The 20,810-nt window shown below is 35.0% G+C and overlaps 1 protein-coding gene across 2 annotated transcripts in view; it reads left to right on the forward strand.

Moving 5' to 3' along the window:
- LOC107750164 (zinc phosphodiesterase ELAC protein 2-like) overlaps positions 1–16,621 on the forward strand; it is a 19,045-nt gene extending 2,424 nt beyond the window's left edge. The window contains exons 2-24 of one of the 2 annotated variants that reach the window (XM_016565428.1): positions 1,050–1,100; positions 1,246–1,316; positions 1,525–1,613; positions 1,726–1,783; positions 2,740–2,808; positions 2,959–3,105; positions 3,841–3,896; positions 4,029–4,087; positions 4,195–4,267; positions 4,388–4,500; positions 4,575–4,673; positions 4,751–4,889; positions 5,762–5,847; positions 6,098–6,219; positions 6,605–6,695; positions 8,112–8,250; positions 8,837–8,875; positions 8,967–9,076; positions 9,207–9,306; positions 9,883–10,003; positions 12,301–12,379; positions 14,217–14,361; positions 15,683–16,621. In XM_016565428.1, coding sequence (XP_016420914.1) covers positions 1,050–1,100; positions 1,246–1,316; positions 1,525–1,613; positions 1,726–1,783; positions 2,740–2,808; positions 2,959–3,105; positions 3,841–3,896; positions 4,029–4,087; positions 4,195–4,267; positions 4,388–4,500; positions 4,575–4,673; positions 4,751–4,889; positions 5,762–5,847; positions 6,098–6,219; positions 6,605–6,695; positions 8,112–8,250; positions 8,837–8,875; positions 8,967–9,076; positions 9,207–9,306; positions 9,883–10,003; positions 12,301–12,379; positions 14,217–14,361; positions 15,683–15,925 — 2,299 coding nt within the window. In that variant the 3' untranslated portion in view covers positions 15,926–16,621. The remainder of the gene's footprint in view (positions 1–1,049; positions 1,101–1,245; positions 1,317–1,524; positions 1,614–1,725; positions 1,784–2,739; positions 2,809–2,958; positions 3,106–3,840; positions 3,897–4,028; positions 4,088–4,194; positions 4,268–4,387; positions 4,501–4,574; positions 4,674–4,750; positions 4,890–5,761; positions 5,848–6,097; positions 6,220–6,604; positions 6,696–8,111; positions 8,251–8,836; positions 8,876–8,966; positions 9,077–9,206; positions 9,307–9,882; positions 10,004–12,300; positions 12,380–14,216; positions 14,362–15,682) is intronic. The other variant, XM_016565429.1, reaches the window with a different exon arrangement.
- Positions 16,622–20,810: the final 4,189 nt, after the last annotated feature.

Consider the following 20,810-nt stretch of genomic DNA (forward strand, 5'->3'; position numbering starts at 1 on the left):
AATATATATATATATATATATATGTGTGTGTGAACTTTTTGACTGTTTGTTATTTATTATAATTTATAGCTAGTAGCTGTAAATTATATATCATCAAATTTATTTGATTATTATTTGACTTTATTTGAATGTGTGTGTAAACGTTTTGACTGTTTATTTGATTATTTATATAAACATTTAACTTTCATTTGAAAACAAAAAAAATATTTTCAAACACACACACACACAAATAAAACTATCTTGCAACTTTAATTCATACATGTGTTTGCCTTAGATAAAAGCAGTATACATAATTTTTGGTGAATTATTAATGAATAGATATTTCAGTAAATTGATTATGCAGTGTTACTAATAAATAAACAAATATATAACATTAAATGCTTAATAATAATAATAATTAATAATAGCAATAATAATAGTAATAATGCTGTATAAAATTAATAATAGTGCAAATATTATCATATTATGTAATGCTTAACAAATCAGTACTTTATAAATGGAGATATGCATTATTTACTTTATATAAAATATAACGTTTATATTTATGTACTTTCATAAAAATAAATCAAACTTATGAACATATGATTTAAAATGTATAATGATACTTCAAAATAATTTACTGCTAAACTTTATATAATATAATAATGCGATTATATTAGTTGAGGAATGATTTTAAAGATTTTTACAAAGTCTCAGTGCTAGCTAGTAGCTGTAAATTATATGTCATAAAATTTATTTGATTATTATTTAACTTTATTTGAATGTATAAAATCGCCTACTATATATTTTATTTAAAAACAAAACATTTATAAAAATTCCCATTGTTAAGAGATCAGTAATGAAAGATCACAATAAAATGGCATGAAATTCTTGATTCATACATTTATCTGTCTTTGCTGAAAGCATCTGTTTAATGAATATATAAATGCATTTCTATACTTCCGTATATATTCCTATTTGAATATGCATGAACCACTGACTGTCTAAGCAGTATATAATGTTTGTTGATGAAAGTGATTCGACAATGTTAGCATGTTTTTCATATGCAGGTATCTGTTTAACTGTGGTGAAGGAACACAGAGACTGATGCAGGAACACAAGTAAGAGATAAACTAACACTGTTTTGCTCCTTGACGTCTTATAAAGATCTGATCAGAGTGCAAAACAAACATTTAGTAAACTGTGCTTATTAATTACTGCAGATTGTAAAATGTTTTTTTTTGTGTGTGTCTTGTTTGTATCCAGAATAAAAATTGCACGCTTGGACAACATCTTCCTCACCAGAATGAGCTGGGAGACGGCCGGTGGTTTATCAGGTCAGACTGGGACTTTTTTCTGTTGCATTTGAAGCTTTTTCTGCTCAAGTAATGCCTCTTTCATGGCTGCTTATGAAAGAAACTGATTGAAAACTTTTATCTCTGATTTGCAATTATTCACAGTCCATGTTTCCTCACATGATTAGAGACTGTGGTTGTTTGCTCTGTTCACTGTGTGATGTGTTCGTTCTGTGTTTTGTGTGTACAGGGATGATCCTGACCCTCAAAGACACTGGAGTCCCTCAGTGTGTCCTGTCAGGACCCCCGCAGCTGGTACTGTCTGTTAACATTACACATGTGCATTTTATGCAGATCTTTGTGTCTTTCTCACTACAAAAAAATCAAAGAGTTTGGAGACTTTTGTTAGTTTTCTTGTAGTGTTTCACTGTATTGTGTTTTGTTGTTTTAGGAGAAATATTTACAAGCCATACGAGTGTTTTCAGGACAGCTGGAAGACATTAAACTTGGTAAAGCCCACCATTATCCTCTCATATGGATTACATGCAGTGTTACTATTGTTTACTAAAACAAAAACTAAATCTATTAGAAATCATTTTTGTTAATTGTAATAAATCTGAACTAAATAAGATACCATATATTAGATGAAAAACATAAACTAAGCAAACTTAAGCTAACATTAAAACTAAACCTTAACTCAACTCCATGTAAATTAACTCTGCTCAGCTTAACTAAGCTAAATTAAACTTACTTAAATTCAGCTCAGCGCAACTCGTCATAAACATATCTCAACTCAATTTAAATAAAACTTAACTGAACTTGACTAAAATGATCTCAATTTAAATTGAGCTCAGCTAAACTTAACTAAGCTAAATTAAACTTACTTAAATTCAGCTCAGCGCAACTCGTCATAAACATATCTCAACTCAATTTAAATGAAACTTAACTGAACTTGACTAAAATGATCTCAATTTAAATTGAGCTCCGCTAAACTTAACTAAGCTAAATTAAACATACTTAAATTCAGCTCAGCGCAATTCGTCATAAACATATCTCAACTCAATTTAAATTAAACTTAACTGAACTTGACTAAAATTAACTCAATTTAAATTAAACAATTCAGCTTAATTTAAATTAAATTTAACTTTGTTTAAATTAAACAACTCAACTCAGTTTAAACTTAACTCAGCTTAACTTAATATAACGTAGCTCAGCTAAACTTACATTTAACTCAATTCAATTTAAAATAAACTAAAAATAAAAAGCACATACCCCCCCCCAAAAAAAACTAATAAATAATAAAAAGCACATAACAAACGTATTAAACTTAAACTAAAATTAAAATGAAAAGTGAAACTATAAAAAAAAACGCTGTCTGAAAAAGTTAATATATAAATACTCTAATAGTGTATAAATAATACTAAAATAACACTGATTGACTGTTTGTTTTTATTCCTGTCTGCAGCTGTCCGACCGTATACAGAGCCTCAATATAAAGACGACACGATGACCGTCAGTCAAGTTCCTCTCTTCTGTGAGTGTCACCTCGTTTTTTCGCCGTTCCCCACCATAAAACGTTTAAAAACCTTGACATAAAGGATGTAGAATGTATTTGCTTTGAGAACATGTGCTGTGTGTGTGTGTGGTTTTTATACCGTCCTCAACTATGAATGTTTAAAACAAGCTGAGCACAAGGCGGAGGCCGGCAGCCATTCTCCAGGCTCTGGACGCAGCAGCAGTCCTAACAGCAGTCAGAAGGGGGCGCTCAGGAGACTGGACGACTTCGAGGAGAGTCAGGGTCTCACCGCCAGCAGAAGATCAGCCAGTCCAGGCGAGACAACACGCACTTATCACACTGCTTTATAAGCTGCTGGATCTATATGACCAAAGAAATAGTTTGAAATCACAAACTGTGTAGTTTAAAAAGGAAATGTAAATATATTTATTTGTTTATTACTTATTTTATATTTAATTATATTTTATTTACTTATATTACTATTAAATAATAATATATTATGATAATAATGATGATAATAAGTAAGATCATGTGGTTGATAATTTAAAAAAAATGTAATTTTAATTAAAATTTCACTTTTCATTTAGTCCATTATATTGTTATATATTGTCCAAAGAAAATAATAATAATAAATGTTGCATTTGAATAACATTGTGTTTATTATTTTAAAAAAATCAGTCTGAATTTCATTTTGTCCATTATATTATGCTATGTTATATTTTGTCTTATAATAATGATAAAATGGTTAAAATAATTGTATTCACATTTTCACAAATATTTAAACTACATAGTCTGTGCTGATCAATTTCAACATTTGAATTTTGAATTTGATCTAAATAGTTTGATAAAAATTGAGTAAAATAATAAATGGTTGCATTTTAACTACATATTTTGTTGAATGAAATGGAAATGTCTAAATTTCAGCAAACCTTTTAACAAACATCTCATTTTCCTAAAGCGTTTACATTTAGCATTTATATGTTTCATATTCATGTTTTTACAGAGAGAGAGCAGCAGAACTAATTCTTTCTTCTTTTTTTCTCTCCACAGAAGGCAAAGAAAAGATTACTAGAGATTCGTCTCTCGTGGTGGCTTACGTGTGTAAGGTGAGCGGAAACGATCTGAAACACATCCGTGTGACACATTTCTCCAGCCACATAATGATTATAAATGTGTCTTTTCACCTTTTAAGACCATATGGTGCTCAAAACCATATTTTCTGTCTAATGTTTCCTCAGTTGCACTCAAAGAAAGGGAACTTTATGGCACTGAAAGCTAAAGAGATGGGCCTGCCGGTGTAAGTGATATCTGATTCTTTCAGCTGTCCTTATGTGATCAGGACTGAAAAATAACACACAAACACATGGTTTAGAGCATCACTTCTGTTTTCTGCTTTACCTGTAGAGGAACAGCAGCCATTGGGCCCATAATCGAAGCTCTGAAAGCTGGAAAAACTGTGACGCATGAAGGAAAAGAGGTGACTGACAGTCACAGCCTGTTCTGCAGAGAACATTTATAGTACCTACAGACTCCAGTGTTAATCTGAAGACTGTGAGATCTCCCGGTTTCCCAGCTCACCGTGCAGCGTGTGTTTCAGATCCGACCCGAGGAGCTGTGCACGCCGGCTGATCCCGGACCCGTTTTCCTAGTCGTCGACTGTCCGTCAGAGGACTTCATACAGCCGCTCTGCACCAATCACGTCTTACAAAGGTGAAGAGATGTTTCCTGTAGAGAAACGAGGCCTGTTTTCTCTGTGTATATATCTCCTATTGTGATGTGTGCAGGTATCAGACGGGCGGATCGGAGGATTCTACGGCTCTCGTGGTTCACATGACGCCTGAGTCAGTGCTGGACACGGATGAGTACAAGAGCTGGATGGAGAGGTACAGCGATCTCACACAGATCTGATCGTGAGCTGTGTGTGTGTGTGTGTGTGTGTGACGCATCTGTTGTGTCTCAGGTTTCCCAGCAGCACTGAGCATCTGGTGATGAACGAGCAGACGTTCACGCCGCACAACACCCGCAGTCACAAACTCCAGACGCAGCTCAACCTCATCCATCCTGAGATCTTCCCTCCGCTCAAACTCTACAAGACCAAAGTACGGCACCACTCACTCATGACACTTTTATTTAGGTTTCTTCAACTAATACAGTTTTGCTCATTTAGTTCCATATTGTATGCTAATTTAATGTGAAATAGTGTGTGTTACGGTTACATTTAGACCATTGCCATTTAAAAACTTTTTTTGTTTTTCTGATTTATTCATTTCATTTATTATTATTATTATTATTTAGCACATTTTAACTTTTTTATTTAAAATTACAAGGTATGTTACAGGTCAGTTTCATTTAGCTTTTAGATATTTCCAGTATCCACTTATCAATGATTTATTATTTGTCATTTTATTCTTAATATTGTCTTAATTTATTTCAGTATTACATTGTTTTTTTTTTTTTGCCTAATTTAATATTTTTCCAATTTATTCATTTGATGATTTCTAATTTAATTCCATATTTATTTTTTAAATGTAATTTAATATGACATAGTCTCTGTTACAGGTAAGTTTGATTTAGATTTTAACCATTGCCAATTGGGACATTTTTAATTATTTATCAAATTGATCAATTATTTATCATCATGGTGTGTGTTTTATTATTTCTTCTTTTCTAATTTTATTGTTTTAATGTTTTTTACTTTTATTTTAGTAATGTAATATTTTTCGGATTTACTCAATTGATCTCTTCTAAATTAATTTCATTTTTTTTTTAATGTAATATAAAATTGTCTCTTATTTAATATTTAATGTATTTTTTATGCTTATGCTTAATGTACTTGATTTTTTTTCTGATTAATTAAATTACAAAAGTTTTTTTTTATTTCTAGTTTAATTAACTTAATAGTGTTTTCCATTTTTTCCCCAATCTGTAAGGAAAGATTTATTAATCAGCATGGTGTTTGTTGTTGTTGCAGGAGCCGCCGGCTTCTCTCCGTGTTCCTAACGTCAGAGCCGAGTGTCTGATGAAGTTTCAACTTCGGCCCAAACTGGAGTGGCAAAGGTCAATTCAGGTCAACAGTCGACAGCGTGTCACAGACGCTGTGCATAAAACGTAGCTTTTAATTGACAGTTTTATTGCGGCCCTCATTTACCTGAAATACACAAGCTTGTTGTTTTAAGCTAATAGTGTGAAACAAGGCAGAAACTGTGAGTTTTACAGCTTCAACAAACTAGTTCTTAGAAAGTTCTTAGAAATGCCAGACTTGATCTGATTTGAGGAACTTTTCTCGTGTGTGTGTGTGTGTGTGTAGAGATGCCATCCCGTCCTGCGACTCTGAGGAGTTCGTGAAGGAAGCAGCCGAAGTGCCAAAGTTTTTAGTGGAAGTTGAGGAATGCAGGAAGTTCCAGGCGGCTGCGTCCGTCTCCTCGTCTGGTGAGCTTTCTACCGAATCAGAGAGAGAAAGGGATGAAAGTATTGAATTAGAAGAGCAGAAAGACAAGAACACATCCACAGCCTGACATTTAATTTCCTCCGAGTGAAACTTTCTTCACTTCTCACTTTCACTCTGTACTGTATCTGTCTCAGACGCCTCAGATCGTGCAAGAGTCAAAGGATGTGTGTTTCTAAAGTGTGGAAAATGATCATAATGAAGGACCTCTGACTGTCTATATGAACTATAAAATAACTGAGCTCTTATAGAGGGTGTGTGGGCTGATTTTCTTCTGTATTTCAGATGTTTATCATGTTTTTATTTTTTTGTTAGTTTCAGATGTTTATCATGTTTTTAATTTGTTGTTCGTTTTCTGTGCTGGTAAAGGTGAGAAGTTTCCTGAGATTGTGTTTTTGGGCACCGGCTCGTCTCTACCGATGAAGATCAGAAACGTCAGTGGAACTTTAGTGAACATCAGGTAATAAAACTTATTGTTCCATAATAATAATAATAATAATCATACATATACAGTATATATATATATATATATATATATAAGCATACATATATTAAATAAACTAAATATTAAATGAACTATTTAATATTTCTGCACTGAAAATAAAATGTTTTTTAAACAGTGTTTTTGTTTGACAAATAATTACAAAAAAAAGGAAAGTAATATGTTGAATGAATATGTTGAATAGAAAGAGTGAAACAGTATTTTCTTGTTTTTGTATTATTATTTTTTTTTTTACATTGTTGAAAAATCTTGTTTTGCAGTGTGTTGCTGTTTTATAAAAGCAAAAGCAATATCCATCAGTCCATGCATTATGAAGTTTTTACTGTGGTTGAGGGTGTTTTAGTCCCTCTGGTTCAGAATCCGATTAGCAACAAAACACTTCCTGACTTGGTAAAATCGCGGTAACCCACAGTCTGTTGTGTTTGATCGCTGTAATATAATGGAGTAGAGATGTAATGCTATGAAAATTTCTTACCGCTAGTATAGTGACCTAAATGATCACGGTTATCAGTATTATCACGGTATTGTTTAAATGTGCTGGAAGTGTTAAAAAAAGTACTGACACATAAATCACTTCAAGTTTTGTATTTAAAATCAACAAACAAGAACTAAAATGGCAATTTGTTTGCATAAACGCTAGAACAATAATTTGGATTTTAAATGACAACATGACTGACAACAGTTTATCTAATAGCATGTATGAAATGTTCAAATATAGCTTTGAATAAGTTTCATGAAATGGTAAACCTCACATTTCAGCCTTTAAAAAAAAAGGGTTAAGTCAATATGATAATTGATTTATAAATGATGTATTTTATCTGCTCCATAAGTAATTCTAGATAGCTTATCTGAATTGTTTAAATGTGTAGAATCCACTAAAGCTTGTTTTTCATCAACCGGTCAAAATTTACAGCACGGCATGCATATTCAGTCCATTTTATGCCCCGACAAAAACTGCACTCAGGCGGAATGTAAATGTAACTCTCTGTAAATCCACTAGGTGGTGCTTATGGAACAGCAGAATTACAGCTGTTTCCCGTAACCTCTGTGGACAAAGCAGAATTGTGATTCATTTGCATAATTCCCTTAGCACTCTTTTAAAACCTTGCAGCTTTTCCGCCATGTTTTCACACAAAACGAAAGTACTCTGTGTGCTGTGCGCACGTGAGACTTAAAACTGTGCTTTATGCTGGACAGTATTTATTAATCCTCAGTTGTTCAAATCGCGATAATCGAATACGGTTTTAATGATAATTAAAATATGAAACGGTAATACTAACTGTGGGGAATTTTATCATGATTCATCGTCAAACTGGTAATCGTTGCATCCCTATAATTGAGTGAAGTATGCCTAAACATGTCTCTGTTCCTCAGCTCCTCTCAGTCACTGCTGTTGGATTGTGGCGAGGGAACGTTCGGCCAGTTGTGTCGTCATTATGGCGATGACGTGGACGAGATCCTCTCCAGACTCTCCACCATCTTTGTGTCGCACCTTCACGCAGATCATCACACGGTGAGAGACTCACAAACACAGCTAATGTGCAATGAGATGATTGGACATGCAATAAACCAGTTTATGTGACTATACATTATACATTATCCCCAAAAAATAGTGTCCTTATGCTAAAATACTTAATCACAGAAACCCATAATCAACCAGTCTGAATCATAGAGCTGTGCGATAAATCTTTAATAAATACTATTAAATAATCATTTATAAAACGGATCGTTCCGGAGCTGTTGTAAATTACTCTACAAACATACACCTTTGTTTACGTTTGTGTGTTGCTTGGCAACCACTTTGTTGCAACCACAACTGTTTCTGAGGAACTACATTGTTTGGCGGAAGAATAATGTTTTTATTATCATTACACTTTATTTGCTCTGTTTTATTTTGTGAAACCTTACTATATACTGTATATGGAATAACCGTTTTATACGGTTTATACTGATACTCCGCTCCGCGTCGTGCCTAACAACGCCCCTTAGCTGTTATAAATTCACTGTAAACCACGGCTTCATGGGGCTTATTGCTTTAGTAGAGTGTTATTTATTGCTCTGCTGACTGTTGATTGCTGTATGTTTTGTTTTTCACACAGGGTTTGATTCATTTATTATTAGAGCGAGAGCGAGCTCTGGTATGCATATATCTATTTGTGTATATGTTTTATTATTTCTTGATTATGTGTATGGATTATTTCACTGATAATGGCGTCTTGTGTGATGCAGAACAGTCTAGGTAAAGCGTTCAGTCCCGTGTACCTGATCGCTCCTGTGCAGATCATGACGTGGTTAAACCAGTATCACGATCACTGCCAGCAGATCCTCAGCCAGATCAAGTACGGGAGAAAAATAACATTGTGTCTTTATTTTTTATTCCTATCATTCTGTGAGAACATATGATTCCTACAATTGAAAGTAAATTAAGTTGTCCTAGTCACTCATCGCTTTTGTTTTTAATTATTCCAGTATTATCCCATCAAAGTTTTTGTGTGATGGCGCTGAGGTCCCCAAAGTCAAGACCAAATCTTTAATTCAGGCTGCTCTGAAGAAGAATGACCTGGTCAAGGTCTGTATGCACTGTATAGCCTTTTTGTGGTTATAGATACTTTTTTTTCTTCTTTTGGCGATGTCTAATATATATATCTTGATGTTTATGCATTTTTTTCTGATATTTTATTTTATGAACCATGATTTTAACCAAACAGTAATTGCAAAGAAAAAGGAAAATATTCAATGCAAAAAGTAACAGAAGTAGGTTAAATGGCTGTTCTGAAGACGAAAGACCTAGTCAAGGTCTGTATAAACTGTGCAAATAAAATAAATAAATATATATATATATATATATATATATATATTTCAAATATTTTTATTTTTTTCCCCGTGTCTTCTAGCACTCTTATACTCAAAGTATATGGGTTTGGTCCTAATGGCAATATAAATGTACATTTCAAATAATTATAATATTCTAAAATTAATTATAATATATATTAATTTTATATCAGCAACAAAATATTTTACATAAATCTTTAAATATCTGATAGCAGACCCTTCAGATTACTGTCTGTTTGTAATGAATGAAGAGTGCATGAGCATGTTGTGATTTATAGCTACTGAAACCTCTCTTTCTGTCGTGATTGTGTAGTTTCAGACGTGTTATGTTCGTCACTGTAAGAACGCGTTCGCCTGCAGTTTGACGCATCAGTCTGGTTGGCAGCTCGTGTTCTCTGGAGACACCATGCCCTGCGATGCTGTCGTTAATATGGGTATAAACCACATACACAAACACACTATGACCACTCATGCTTTTGTACACATGTACATAAATATAATGCTGTACTAAGTAGTTGAAAGGGTAAAATTGGCTAAAGTTTGCCTTTCAAATGTTATAGTGTGTCTAGAACATAATGCACTGATGTTTTTACGTTTGTTAATACGTTTTATTTTTTTACCCCTCATTGATGATTCATGAAATTATAATCAAAATATATTTTAATAAAAGCTGTTGCACTTTTTTTTAATAACTAATGAAATATCTAACATTACTTAACTACATTAGTTATTGTGAATTCAAAATAAAAATACTTCTAAAGCATTTATTCATCTTTTAAAAAATTTATTACTTTCGGCATTTACTAATATTCTATTAACATTTAGTAATATGCTATTAAAATCAAAAGTTGTATCTGTTCATTTTAATTAATCCTAAATTAACATGAACTAACAATTTGAGTTTTTTTTTTATGTTAATAAATTTGATCTGAAATATAATATAAAAAACTGACAAATACAAAAATAAACAACTAATTCACAATATTAATAAAATCTATGAGTATCTTAGTGATACTAAAATAACACAAAAAATTGTTTGTAAATTCAATGTTTTGCTCATTGTTAGTTAAAACATTAACCAACGTTAACCAGTAGGGCTTTACTGGAAAGCTTTACCTAAATTATTTCTCATTATTTTGCAATAAATTTAATGAGAATTTTGCCTTGTCCAAATACCCACACTTGCGATCTTTGCACTTGACTACTTGTGTGACGTATTTCCTGTAATTTGGTCCAAGTTTTCAAGTGAGGATGGAGACCACAAGTGTGTGTGTAGAACTTTTAATTACCTAATGGGACACACTTATAGTGTTGTAAAAATGCAAGTGTTTACATAGCTTAATTTTTATTTTAAATACTTTGTATTAATCAACTTCTGAATGTCTGTTCAGTAGTCCCTATAACATGACACAATTGTAATTTGTGGTGCTTCTAATTAAGTAATGAAAAGCAGTTGCAAATATTGTGCAAAATAAATATCACCACTACTCATCTTTGTGCAACACTTTGTTTTTCTACCAAATTATATGTGATATCTATTATTATATTAATATTTAACTTGCATTGGAAAGGTCTCTGTGACCTCTCGCGAGATCTCGGCAAAAAGTCTCACGATTTATTCCAAAACATGATGCCTGATGGGATACACTAAGCCTCGAATAGCACTCCAGAGCGTGTGGATTTAGTGTGCGTTAAGGGCACTGCGCTTTGGCGTTTTCAAAACATGGGCTGTGTCCGAAATCGCCCCCTATACCCTTAAATAGGGCACTATTTGAGGGAACAGCCATTTTTAGTGGTGTCCGAAACCATAGTGGACGTTCTCGAGTGCACTCATTCAATCCCACAATGCACTGCAAAAACGAGTGTACAACTGGTGCACGCTCAACGGCTAGAGAATGCCCATAATGCTCGGACACAGCCATGGAACAGTCTTGCGCACTTACTTCCTGTCGCGCAAGTGTGGGTACTTGGACAAAGCATTTGAGAGAGATGAAATATTAAAATATTGTGTGCTTTTTCTCTCTATTGATTCTGAGGTGAAATGGGAGCCAGCAAATGTTCTTGACAGGATATGTCAACCAAAACACTCTCAAACTCTCACTCATTAATTTAAGACGCACAATTATATTTTTCATGCTGTAAGATTTATAGTTACATATTTTCAGTCTGAACTTTCAGACAAACCAAACGGCGTCTATTTCCACAGAGAGTTTTGCCTCCAAATATTCTGTCATTCAGAATCTGGTCATTAAAGGCCCATCAGTCCAGCAGGTAAGAGAGAGTCTGTAATTGCGCCTGAATCTCTATAGTGACTCGCGGATCGATACGAATGAAGCCTGCGTTTAAATGCTGCTTCCCGTCTTTATCAGCAACGTAATCGATCACTCCAGCGCTGTTCTCCCAGTCACAGAAACCTCTTTAATGGCTCCTGAGGGAGTCCGGCGGTGATGGAGGGTATTCAGCCTGAACCGAGCTCCCCTCCTGAACGCCGGAGATGGTCCGGTCCGCTCGTCTCATTAGGAAAGGCCTTTGTCTTCTCAGTGCTCGCTGGAGTTCTCATGATTGATTTCTAGAGAGAAAAAATGGAGTGTGCGTTGGTGTGTGAATGTTTGTGTGTGTTTTACAATGGGGGAAAGAGGGAACAGTATGTCAGCTGTAATTTATCTGTGTGTGTGTGTGTGTGTGTGTGTGTGGTGGGGAGAGTTTGATTCATCTCTTGGTTTGCTCTCAGGCAAGAATGCAACACTTTTGATTCATGAAGCCACACTGGAGGACGGGATGGAAGAAGAAGCGTGCGAGAAGAGACACAGGTACATTAACACGGGGTCAATGACACTTCAGAGCTGCAGGGTCACAGCAAGTGTTTTTAATTAAGTTTTCTTGTAGTGTTTGTCAAGTTTGCCTTTATTTATACAGCGCTTTATACAATACAGATTGTTTCAAAGCAGCTTCACAGTATTTAATAGGAAAATAACAGAATCAACGATGCAAACTTCAAAAATGAGGCAAATTCAAATTGTTTAATAACTGTGAAATTAATCCGTTATGAAATGAGTTCAGTTCAGTGCTAAGCAGCTCTACTGAAGACAACAGTGTCATTATTCTGCTCGAGTTAGTTCAATGCTGATTAAAATCAGTTCAATAACGGTGTCAATGTTGCAAAATTTGTCAATTATGTTTGTCAAGTTTTGTTCTTTTCTGATCAGTGTCAGTTCCATCAAATCGATAATATTGCTGAATAAGTGTCTTTTAATTTGAAATATTCTCTTTTAATTGAGTTTTTCATGACCAGGTTCTGACACTTGCAAATTTTGCAGCTTATTTTCGTTTAAATGCCTCTTCATGTTTGCTGTCAGGTCTGAAGTTTTTAACTGCTCATCCTTCATAGCAGTCTCTTTTTTTTTTCAGCTGCTTCACATTTCGACTAATTCATAAAACATTTAGCGCTAAAATTTGACACTCAAACTGTTCATATCAGACCCAAATCAACAATATTCTTTTTTTTCAAATTAATTTCAGCTGCTGTTTCCACAAAAATATGAAGCAGCTCAACTGTTTTCAACATTGACAATAATAAGAAATGTTTCTCAGTATATTAGAATGATTTCTGAAGGATCATGTGACACTGAAGACTGCTGAAAATTCACCTTTTTATTACAGGAATAAATTGCATCTTAAAATATATTCAAGTAGAAAGCAGTTATTTTGAACTGTAATAATAGTTCACATCTATCAGTTTTTACTGTATTTTTGATCAAATTAATGCAGCCTTGGTGAGCAGTAGAGACTTCTTTCAAAAAAATCTTACCACCCCTGAACTTTTGAGCTGTAATTCACATATAAAATAAGTAATGGCATTATTGCCTTTTCATTGTGGCACAATTTCCATCAACATCCTATGCAATTAATGCATTTCACCATGAGCTCTCCTCCATAAATAATGCAATAGTTAATCAACAGCTCTTATCGGACAGCTCATGTCTTGAGTGAAGGGATTGTGTTGGCCATTTACGAACTAACAAAACAAACAAGAAGATGAAACTTTTCGATTTGAGAGCTAAAAAATCACCCTCAATTGCAGGCAGAGGGAGAAAATCTTCTGAAATGAAAGTGGTCCGCTTTCCCTGTTGATAATGTGCTTCCTGATGGAGGACTCATTTAAAGCGGGTCTCTCTTGAAGTTGTGGAATTCTCCTCTTAGATGAGCATTGATTGGGTTCCTTGTCGTCTGCTGGAGTTCTGGAGCGCCGGGTCTATGAATGAACTGCTCCGTGTCTCACACTGCGGCCCTTTCCAATTTAAGAGCTGAATAACGCTGAGAGCTTCTGAGTGAAATCGATTGGAGATTTTGTGGGGGATTCATTTGGGTTTCAGCGAGGAATTGATTGCCTGAGAGGGTGGAGAGCGCCTTCCAGATTGGTGAAGGGTCGGTTTAGCTTTATCAGCTGAAATTCACAAATGTACAGGTTTGTGTTGTAGGCTTTGTAGAAAACGGATCCTACATCAGCCCTTGAACATGAGAAATGGTTGAGGAAAACAGACTAATACTGCAGCACAGCATTCCTAGGTGTTCATGTTCAGCCTCAGGTTTAGGGTTTGGGTTGTGATTTTGTCAGTGATTTGTGTTTGAATCTGAAACTCTTTCCAGCACCACGTCTCAGGCTATCGGCATTGGGATGAAGATGAACGCTGAGTTCATCGTGTTGAATCACTTCAGTCAGAGGTACGCCAAGATCCCTCTCTTCAGCGACGACTTCAACGGCAAAGTGGGGATCTCCTTCGACCACATGAGGGTGAGGATATTGTCAAATAATAGAAAACTCACGACTAATTCTTCCTATCTATCTTAAATAAAATGCATCCTTTCGTACTTACTTTCTCAGTTTCTTCATTACTTACATCCTTCCACACTTCCTTAATTAATTCCTTAGGTATTTCCCTATTTACTTTCAGGTTACACTTTATTTTAAGGTGTCCTTGTTACAGTGTAATTATTCATTTAAGTACCGAGTAATATTAAATAACTAAGTGTGCTTACTATATGGTTAGGATTAGGGTTTGGCTTTGGGTTATTTGCATGTAATTATGCATATTTTATTGTTATTATAATAGTAAGTACATGCAAAATGTGTAACAAGGACACCTTAAAATAAAGTCTTACCTTACTTTCTCTATTGCTTATATCCTTCCTTAGTTATCTCCTTATTTACGTACATCCTTAATGTTTTTTTTAACTTCCTTAATAACTTCCTTCATTACTTCCATCCATTCTTTATACTCCTCCACACATCCATCCTTAGTTATTTCCTTCCTTGCTTGCTTTTTCTCAGTAACTTCCTTCATTACTTACAGTGGTGTGAAAAAGTGTTGGCCCCCTTCCTGATTTCTTATTTTTTTGCATGTTTGTCACACTTTAATGTTTCACCTTCTTTGCTTTCTTCCTTAGTTATTTCCTTTTTTACTTGCATACTTCTTACCTTCCTTATTTACTTCCTGCAATACTTCCATCCATCTTTTGTTCCTTCCTTATTTCCTTAGTTATTTTCCTCCTTACTTCCTTCGTTAGTTATTTCCTTGCTTCCTTGTGTCATTTTTTTCTCAGTTACTTCCTCCATTACTTATATCCTTCCATGCTTACTTCCTCCTCTAATTATTTCCTTATTTACTTCCATCCTTTTTTTTTCCTTTGGAATTTTCCTCCTTCCATCCTTAGTTATTTTCCTCCTTCCTTCTTTTCTCAGTTACTTCCTCTATTACTTATATCCTTCCTTGCTTACATCTTTCCACCCTTAGTTATTTTCCTCCTTACTTCCTTCCTTAATTACTTACATGCTTTCTTCCTACTGTCCTTCCTTTCAAACTTCCTTAGTTATGTTCCTCATTTCCATCCGTTATTTCCTTCCTTCTTCCTTAGTTATTTAATTCCTTACTTCCTACATTACATCCTTACAACCTTCCTTACTTAAATAATACCTTCCTTATTTATTTCCTTTACTCCTTCCCTTTATTTCTTTTTCGTTCTTACTTCACTTTCTTCATTCAAAAATTCGTTATTTATTTAATTCCATTTTGAATCAAATGTGAGTTTGATATGTTATTTTCTTGTGCTTACAGATCCGATTTGGAGATTTCCCGATGCTTCCACGGCTCATTCGGCCTCTGAAGGCATTGTTTGCAGAGGAGATTGAAGAGATGGAGGAGAGGAGAGAAAGGAGAGAGATGAAGAAGACCGCTGAGCCTCCATCTAACGGAGAGTCCGGAACGAGCCGACAACCTGATGAGATGAGCAAAGGTGCCAAGAGAGAGCAAGATGACCTCAACCAGGAAACAGCCATCAAACGACTTAAGACAAACTGATGGGCAACCAATCAGGGTGAAGGTTAGATCAGCCCAACCAATCAGAAGGCAGGCTGGGGAAAAACTGAACCAATGGGTTATGATCTTAAAATGTACATCACAAGGTCCATGTTGGGTAGAAGTCTGCAGAGTTCAACTAGAAAAGGTGAGATTAAAGCAGCTGGAGATTAATCTTGAGTTTCAAGCCAAATCTGAAAAACAGTGTATTGGTTCCTGGCTGGAATCAGATCTGGAGTCAGTCCCGCTGCGATCGATTTGAGTAAAGCTGCAGGTTTGACTAAAGTGATAGTGGGAAAGTACACTACCTTAAACCTTTGAATGTTTGCCATTTTAATTTCAGCCCTCCAGCCTCTTTAAACCTGAAACAGAAACATTTCAGCACTAAAGGAAGACATTAGGTTTGGCATTTTCATTTAGGAGTGACGCAGAATTTCAGTTTAGTTTGAATCATATAGGTTTGTTTTTTTGCGAGTAAGCAGTGCAGTGGTGTGTGAAAAAAGCACTTGTACATTTCTGAATGAAATATTTTATTTTATGTCTATGAAATGGCTGATCAGCTTAGGCTTTCTAATTATTTTAGGGAAATAAACATAAACCTGGATAACTGTTTGTCATTATTATAATTATTTTTAGTCCCCTTTGCCCAATTTTGTTAGCACTGCATGTGCAAACACTACTTTGATTATCTTCAGGAAAAAAACAAAAAAACAAGCATTGTTACTTGAGTAATGTGTGTGTTGTGTATAAAAGATTTTTAGACTACATATAGAATATAAATTTAATTATAAACTATACAATGTTTCTGCATTTGAAATATCGCATAAAATATTTTTATGCATTTATAATGCATATTGTTTGCATTATGCATAAAAGCATATGACCGTTAAGCTGGGCATGTGACTTGCTTATGTCACATAGGATATGTTGGTTGCAGAAATAACTGCGAATCATCTTCCAGCTACAGACCATTTGTTTATAGAAGATTTGAAATCGTGTATTAAACATGACACAACTGAGGTTTCAAGTTTAAAATGGAGCTAAGAAAGGAAGGCTGAGGGAAAAAAAAGTGCTGTCAGTTGTAGAACGTTCATACAAAATGGATGAAAGTACCATCAGAGTAAAGATGGACTCTTTCACCACTGGGATGTTGGGGTGAACATTAAAGTCAACATGAAATAGTTTTTGCAATGCATTTTTACTTAGATAATGTAACATTTCAGGGTGAAGGGGAAAATTTGGTGAGAAAAAAAAAATAGGTTGGGATGATACTTTTCACCATCCAGTCAATTCACAGTGCATAAAAACTGTTTATTATGAATTGATAACATCAGCCGAAAAGTCATTTCAGAGGCAGAGTAAGTTATGAAATAACGTTAATCGATAAATAATTAACAAGTTGCCATTAAATAAGAGCAAAAACCTTTGAGACCGATGCTTGGCCTTATGCTTTTGTTTAATTGTAACTGAGACGAGACAAAGACGGCATCATTTTTTTCTTCAATGGGAACTGATGAAGCTGTCGCTAAAGTAGATTGTGCTGTCAGCTAACAAAGCCTTTGATTTAATGTCACGTCTCTGGGTTTGAAGGTTACTCTGTCATTAAGTGTTTCCCAAAGGGAAAACGTGTTTGCTTTGCCGTTTGCGTGCATGTCGAACACTATCTTGACATCTAATCATATTTCGCCTCTGAAAAAGAAACTGATGTGATATAGCTCAGAGACATGAAAAATTAAACAATGTTTGTGGCATCTGTCTGATACTGGTATCAATTTATTACACAAAACCGGAATGTTTCTGATCTTGTCGACGGCACTGCATCCCGGTGTTCACTGCTACGCTAGCAGAGCGGTTTTGATCAAATATTCATCATAGCGGTTCAAATAAAGTGTGGTTTGCTGTGAATTCAATTACAGTGGGAATTATCTACATATAACAAGCATCTGATAGATTTGACGTAGGTTTTTGTTTTTTTTCTTTCATTGAAAAAGAAAATCACTTATTAAAGACTAATGCTAGCACTCTCTGAGGCGCTCTGGTGTCGCTAATTTCAAAAATGTCTTTTGGACTTCATGTACAAACTCATTCTTGTGAACAAACCTACAGAATCTATAAAATGTTCTCTTAGCTCTTTTAGATTGAATTCTGAGAGGAGTGTTCTGGATTCAAAACAAGTTCTATCTACATTAGGTTATCTGTGGCGTCGATGTTGAAATCTATGGGGCAAGACTTTTCGAAACCAGCAGGTCTTATTTTTGTTGGAGCCCATATATTTTTGTACAGATTGGAGTCCCATTCACATCAAAAAGGAAAATGCTCCGTAACGCTTTATTTTAAAGGTCCCCTGAAATGGTTAGAAACACGCAGCGTTACTCTGTGTTGACGTCATTTTAACTGAAACAGGAAGACAGGGCGGGACATATGCACATGCTGCAGATGTGTCATTTTCAGCTTAATGAGCTCTTCAAAACAGGATAGATTCTGATTGGCTTTCATTTTTATAATTCATCAACTGATGAATGCTGAAAAAAATTGTTTTGAAATCGATTCTGACCATATATCGTTCTTGCTATTCTTTTAAATTTAGATCGGTTTAAAAAACTGTATCTTTATCGCAGTCATTATTTTTGTGCAAATAGGCCTTAATTCATTTAGATAGTAAAATTGCCTAAATAGTACTTTTTGTGATGGGTCTACTTTGTAGACTAAAGAACTTTCTGATTAAATCTGATAAATTCTGATAAATCCCCTTGGTGGATTTCTGTTTATCTCATTATTCTTGCACATATTATGTGAAAGTTACAGGTTTTAATGGTTTTACATGGTTTCGGTTAGTTAAACTTTAAAATTAGTTAAATGTTTAATGTCTAATTAATGTTTACCTACTTCCCAGTTAAATTCTTACCCCTTGGTCTTCCGTTGGAAAGGCGCTGTACTCACCAACAGTTCTGTCAGTAACGGCAGCACGCGCTTTTAAATAAGATGTTTGATTGGCGGCAAATTTTATGATCGTTTCAAAGCTGGGAAAGAAATGCTCTGAAAGTGATTCTAACAATATTTTTCCTCCGTGCCGTTGTGGTTGTAATTGTAGTGCGGACTTAAATTATTTTAGAATAAGATTGAAAACTTTATGGTAAGGGTTATCTTTCTCTATCTTTTCTTCTTCTTCTTTTTCTTAATACAAATAATAATATTAAATACTCCTGCGTCTATTCCTTATTTATTCCTCAGGTACATGTTCTTCACTCTGCTTTTGTTTAATTGTAACTGAGACGAAACAAAAACGGCATCATTTTTTTTCTTCAATGGGATCTGATGAAGCTGTCGCTAAACTAGATTGTGCAGTCAGCTAACAAAGCCTTTGATTTAATGTCACGTCTCTGGGTTTGATGGTTACTCTGTCATTAAGTGTTTCCCAAAGGGAAAACATGTTTGCTTTGCCGTTAATAACCTCTGCGTTTATTCCTTATTTAATCCTCGGGTACATATTCTTCACTCTGAGCCTCACAGCAGCGTTTTGCTATTTTTGTTCATAATCTTGCAATTGTCTGGATGCATTTCTGTTGTCCGCCACTGGAGGCCGATGTTTCTTCAGGAATTACACTGAATGTTTCCCACTGAATGAATGAAGAAGCAATTATTGACGAACTAAATACTTAATGAAGATGATGAGGTCAGGTCGTTGTTTATACATTATGTAGTCTAATCACTTATCAAAACCCGACTGGACCAATAGTAGGACATCCTAAGAAGGTTTGAAATAGTTTGTGACTTGTTTAAGACAAGCACACTCTTTCCTTGTGAACTGACTCTCTACTAACAGGACAGATGTCACTGTGGTCCAAAAGAGAATTCATCTCCTCTGGTAAGTGTAACAGATGCTTTTATTTACAGAGACAATCCCACTGGACAAATCTCAGGTTTCAACCTGAAGAAAATCCAGTTCTGGGCCAGAAAATAGGCTCCACACTGTCCCTTTAAACCTGCCGATCTCATATCAGGAACCTATCCGGCTTCAGCACACCATTTTGTTCGAAAGACAGTGTTCAGTTTCAACACAACAGTGATGCATTTAGTTAAAAATATTCATGCTTTTGCGCTTGCCGGACAAGCCACAAACATTCAGGCTCAGTGTGTCCAGCTGCAGTTCTTCCAGATTTTATGTTGTGTCTTCTTTCATCCAGGAAGTGTTGTGATGTGCTGTGATTTTTTTTACAGGGGGACACAACCCCATCTTCTCAGTCTCTTGAGTGAGCTGCGTGTTGTTTATATAAAAGCATATGCGTGTATCCCCTGCTTTTTTTTTTTAAGCAGGTGTGTTTTCTCAGTGTCTCTCTTTACAGTATTTGTGGATGTGGGTTTGGCCCCTGAAGGGATACATTAAATTCAGCTATCCTCTGCTCAGATGTTGCTCTTTCATCACTCATGAGACTTAATGGAATTCTGAGTTATGTTTCGTTTCAGCTCTGTATCAAGTATCAACTTTGTCTCAGAGATTTCTTTTAAGCTTCCTTCAGAGAAATTGAGACATAATTGAGTTACTTGTTGTCATATACAGTAGTGCTGGGCAGTATACCGGTTCATACCGAATACCGGTGTTTATTTTTGTCAGTAAAACATAGAAATGTAAAATTAATGTGGATCAGCTCAGATCTTTTGAGCTTGGGAAAGATTTTCTGAGAAATGTTTGAGTTCATATTGAGATCTTTGAGTTTTGATTGCAGACTTTGGGATTTAGGCTAATCTGAGCACAGTTTGAGATCTTGTTACGGCATTTTCTTCTCGGGAGAAACATCTGAGATAAAGTGCATTTCAGCACAAGCCTCATTGAAATCTATGAGAAACATGAGACATTGAATTTCTTACTTTTGATTGCAGACATATCTAA

This window comes from Sinocyclocheilus rhinocerous, unplaced genomic scaffold (assembly GCF_001515625.1).
Source record: "Sinocyclocheilus rhinocerous isolate Xijiao unplaced genomic scaffold, SAMN03320098_v1.1 scaffold482, whole genome shotgun sequence".
In the NCBI taxonomy this organism is placed as follows: Eukaryota; Metazoa; Chordata; class Actinopteri; order Cypriniformes; family Cyprinidae; genus Sinocyclocheilus; species Sinocyclocheilus rhinocerous.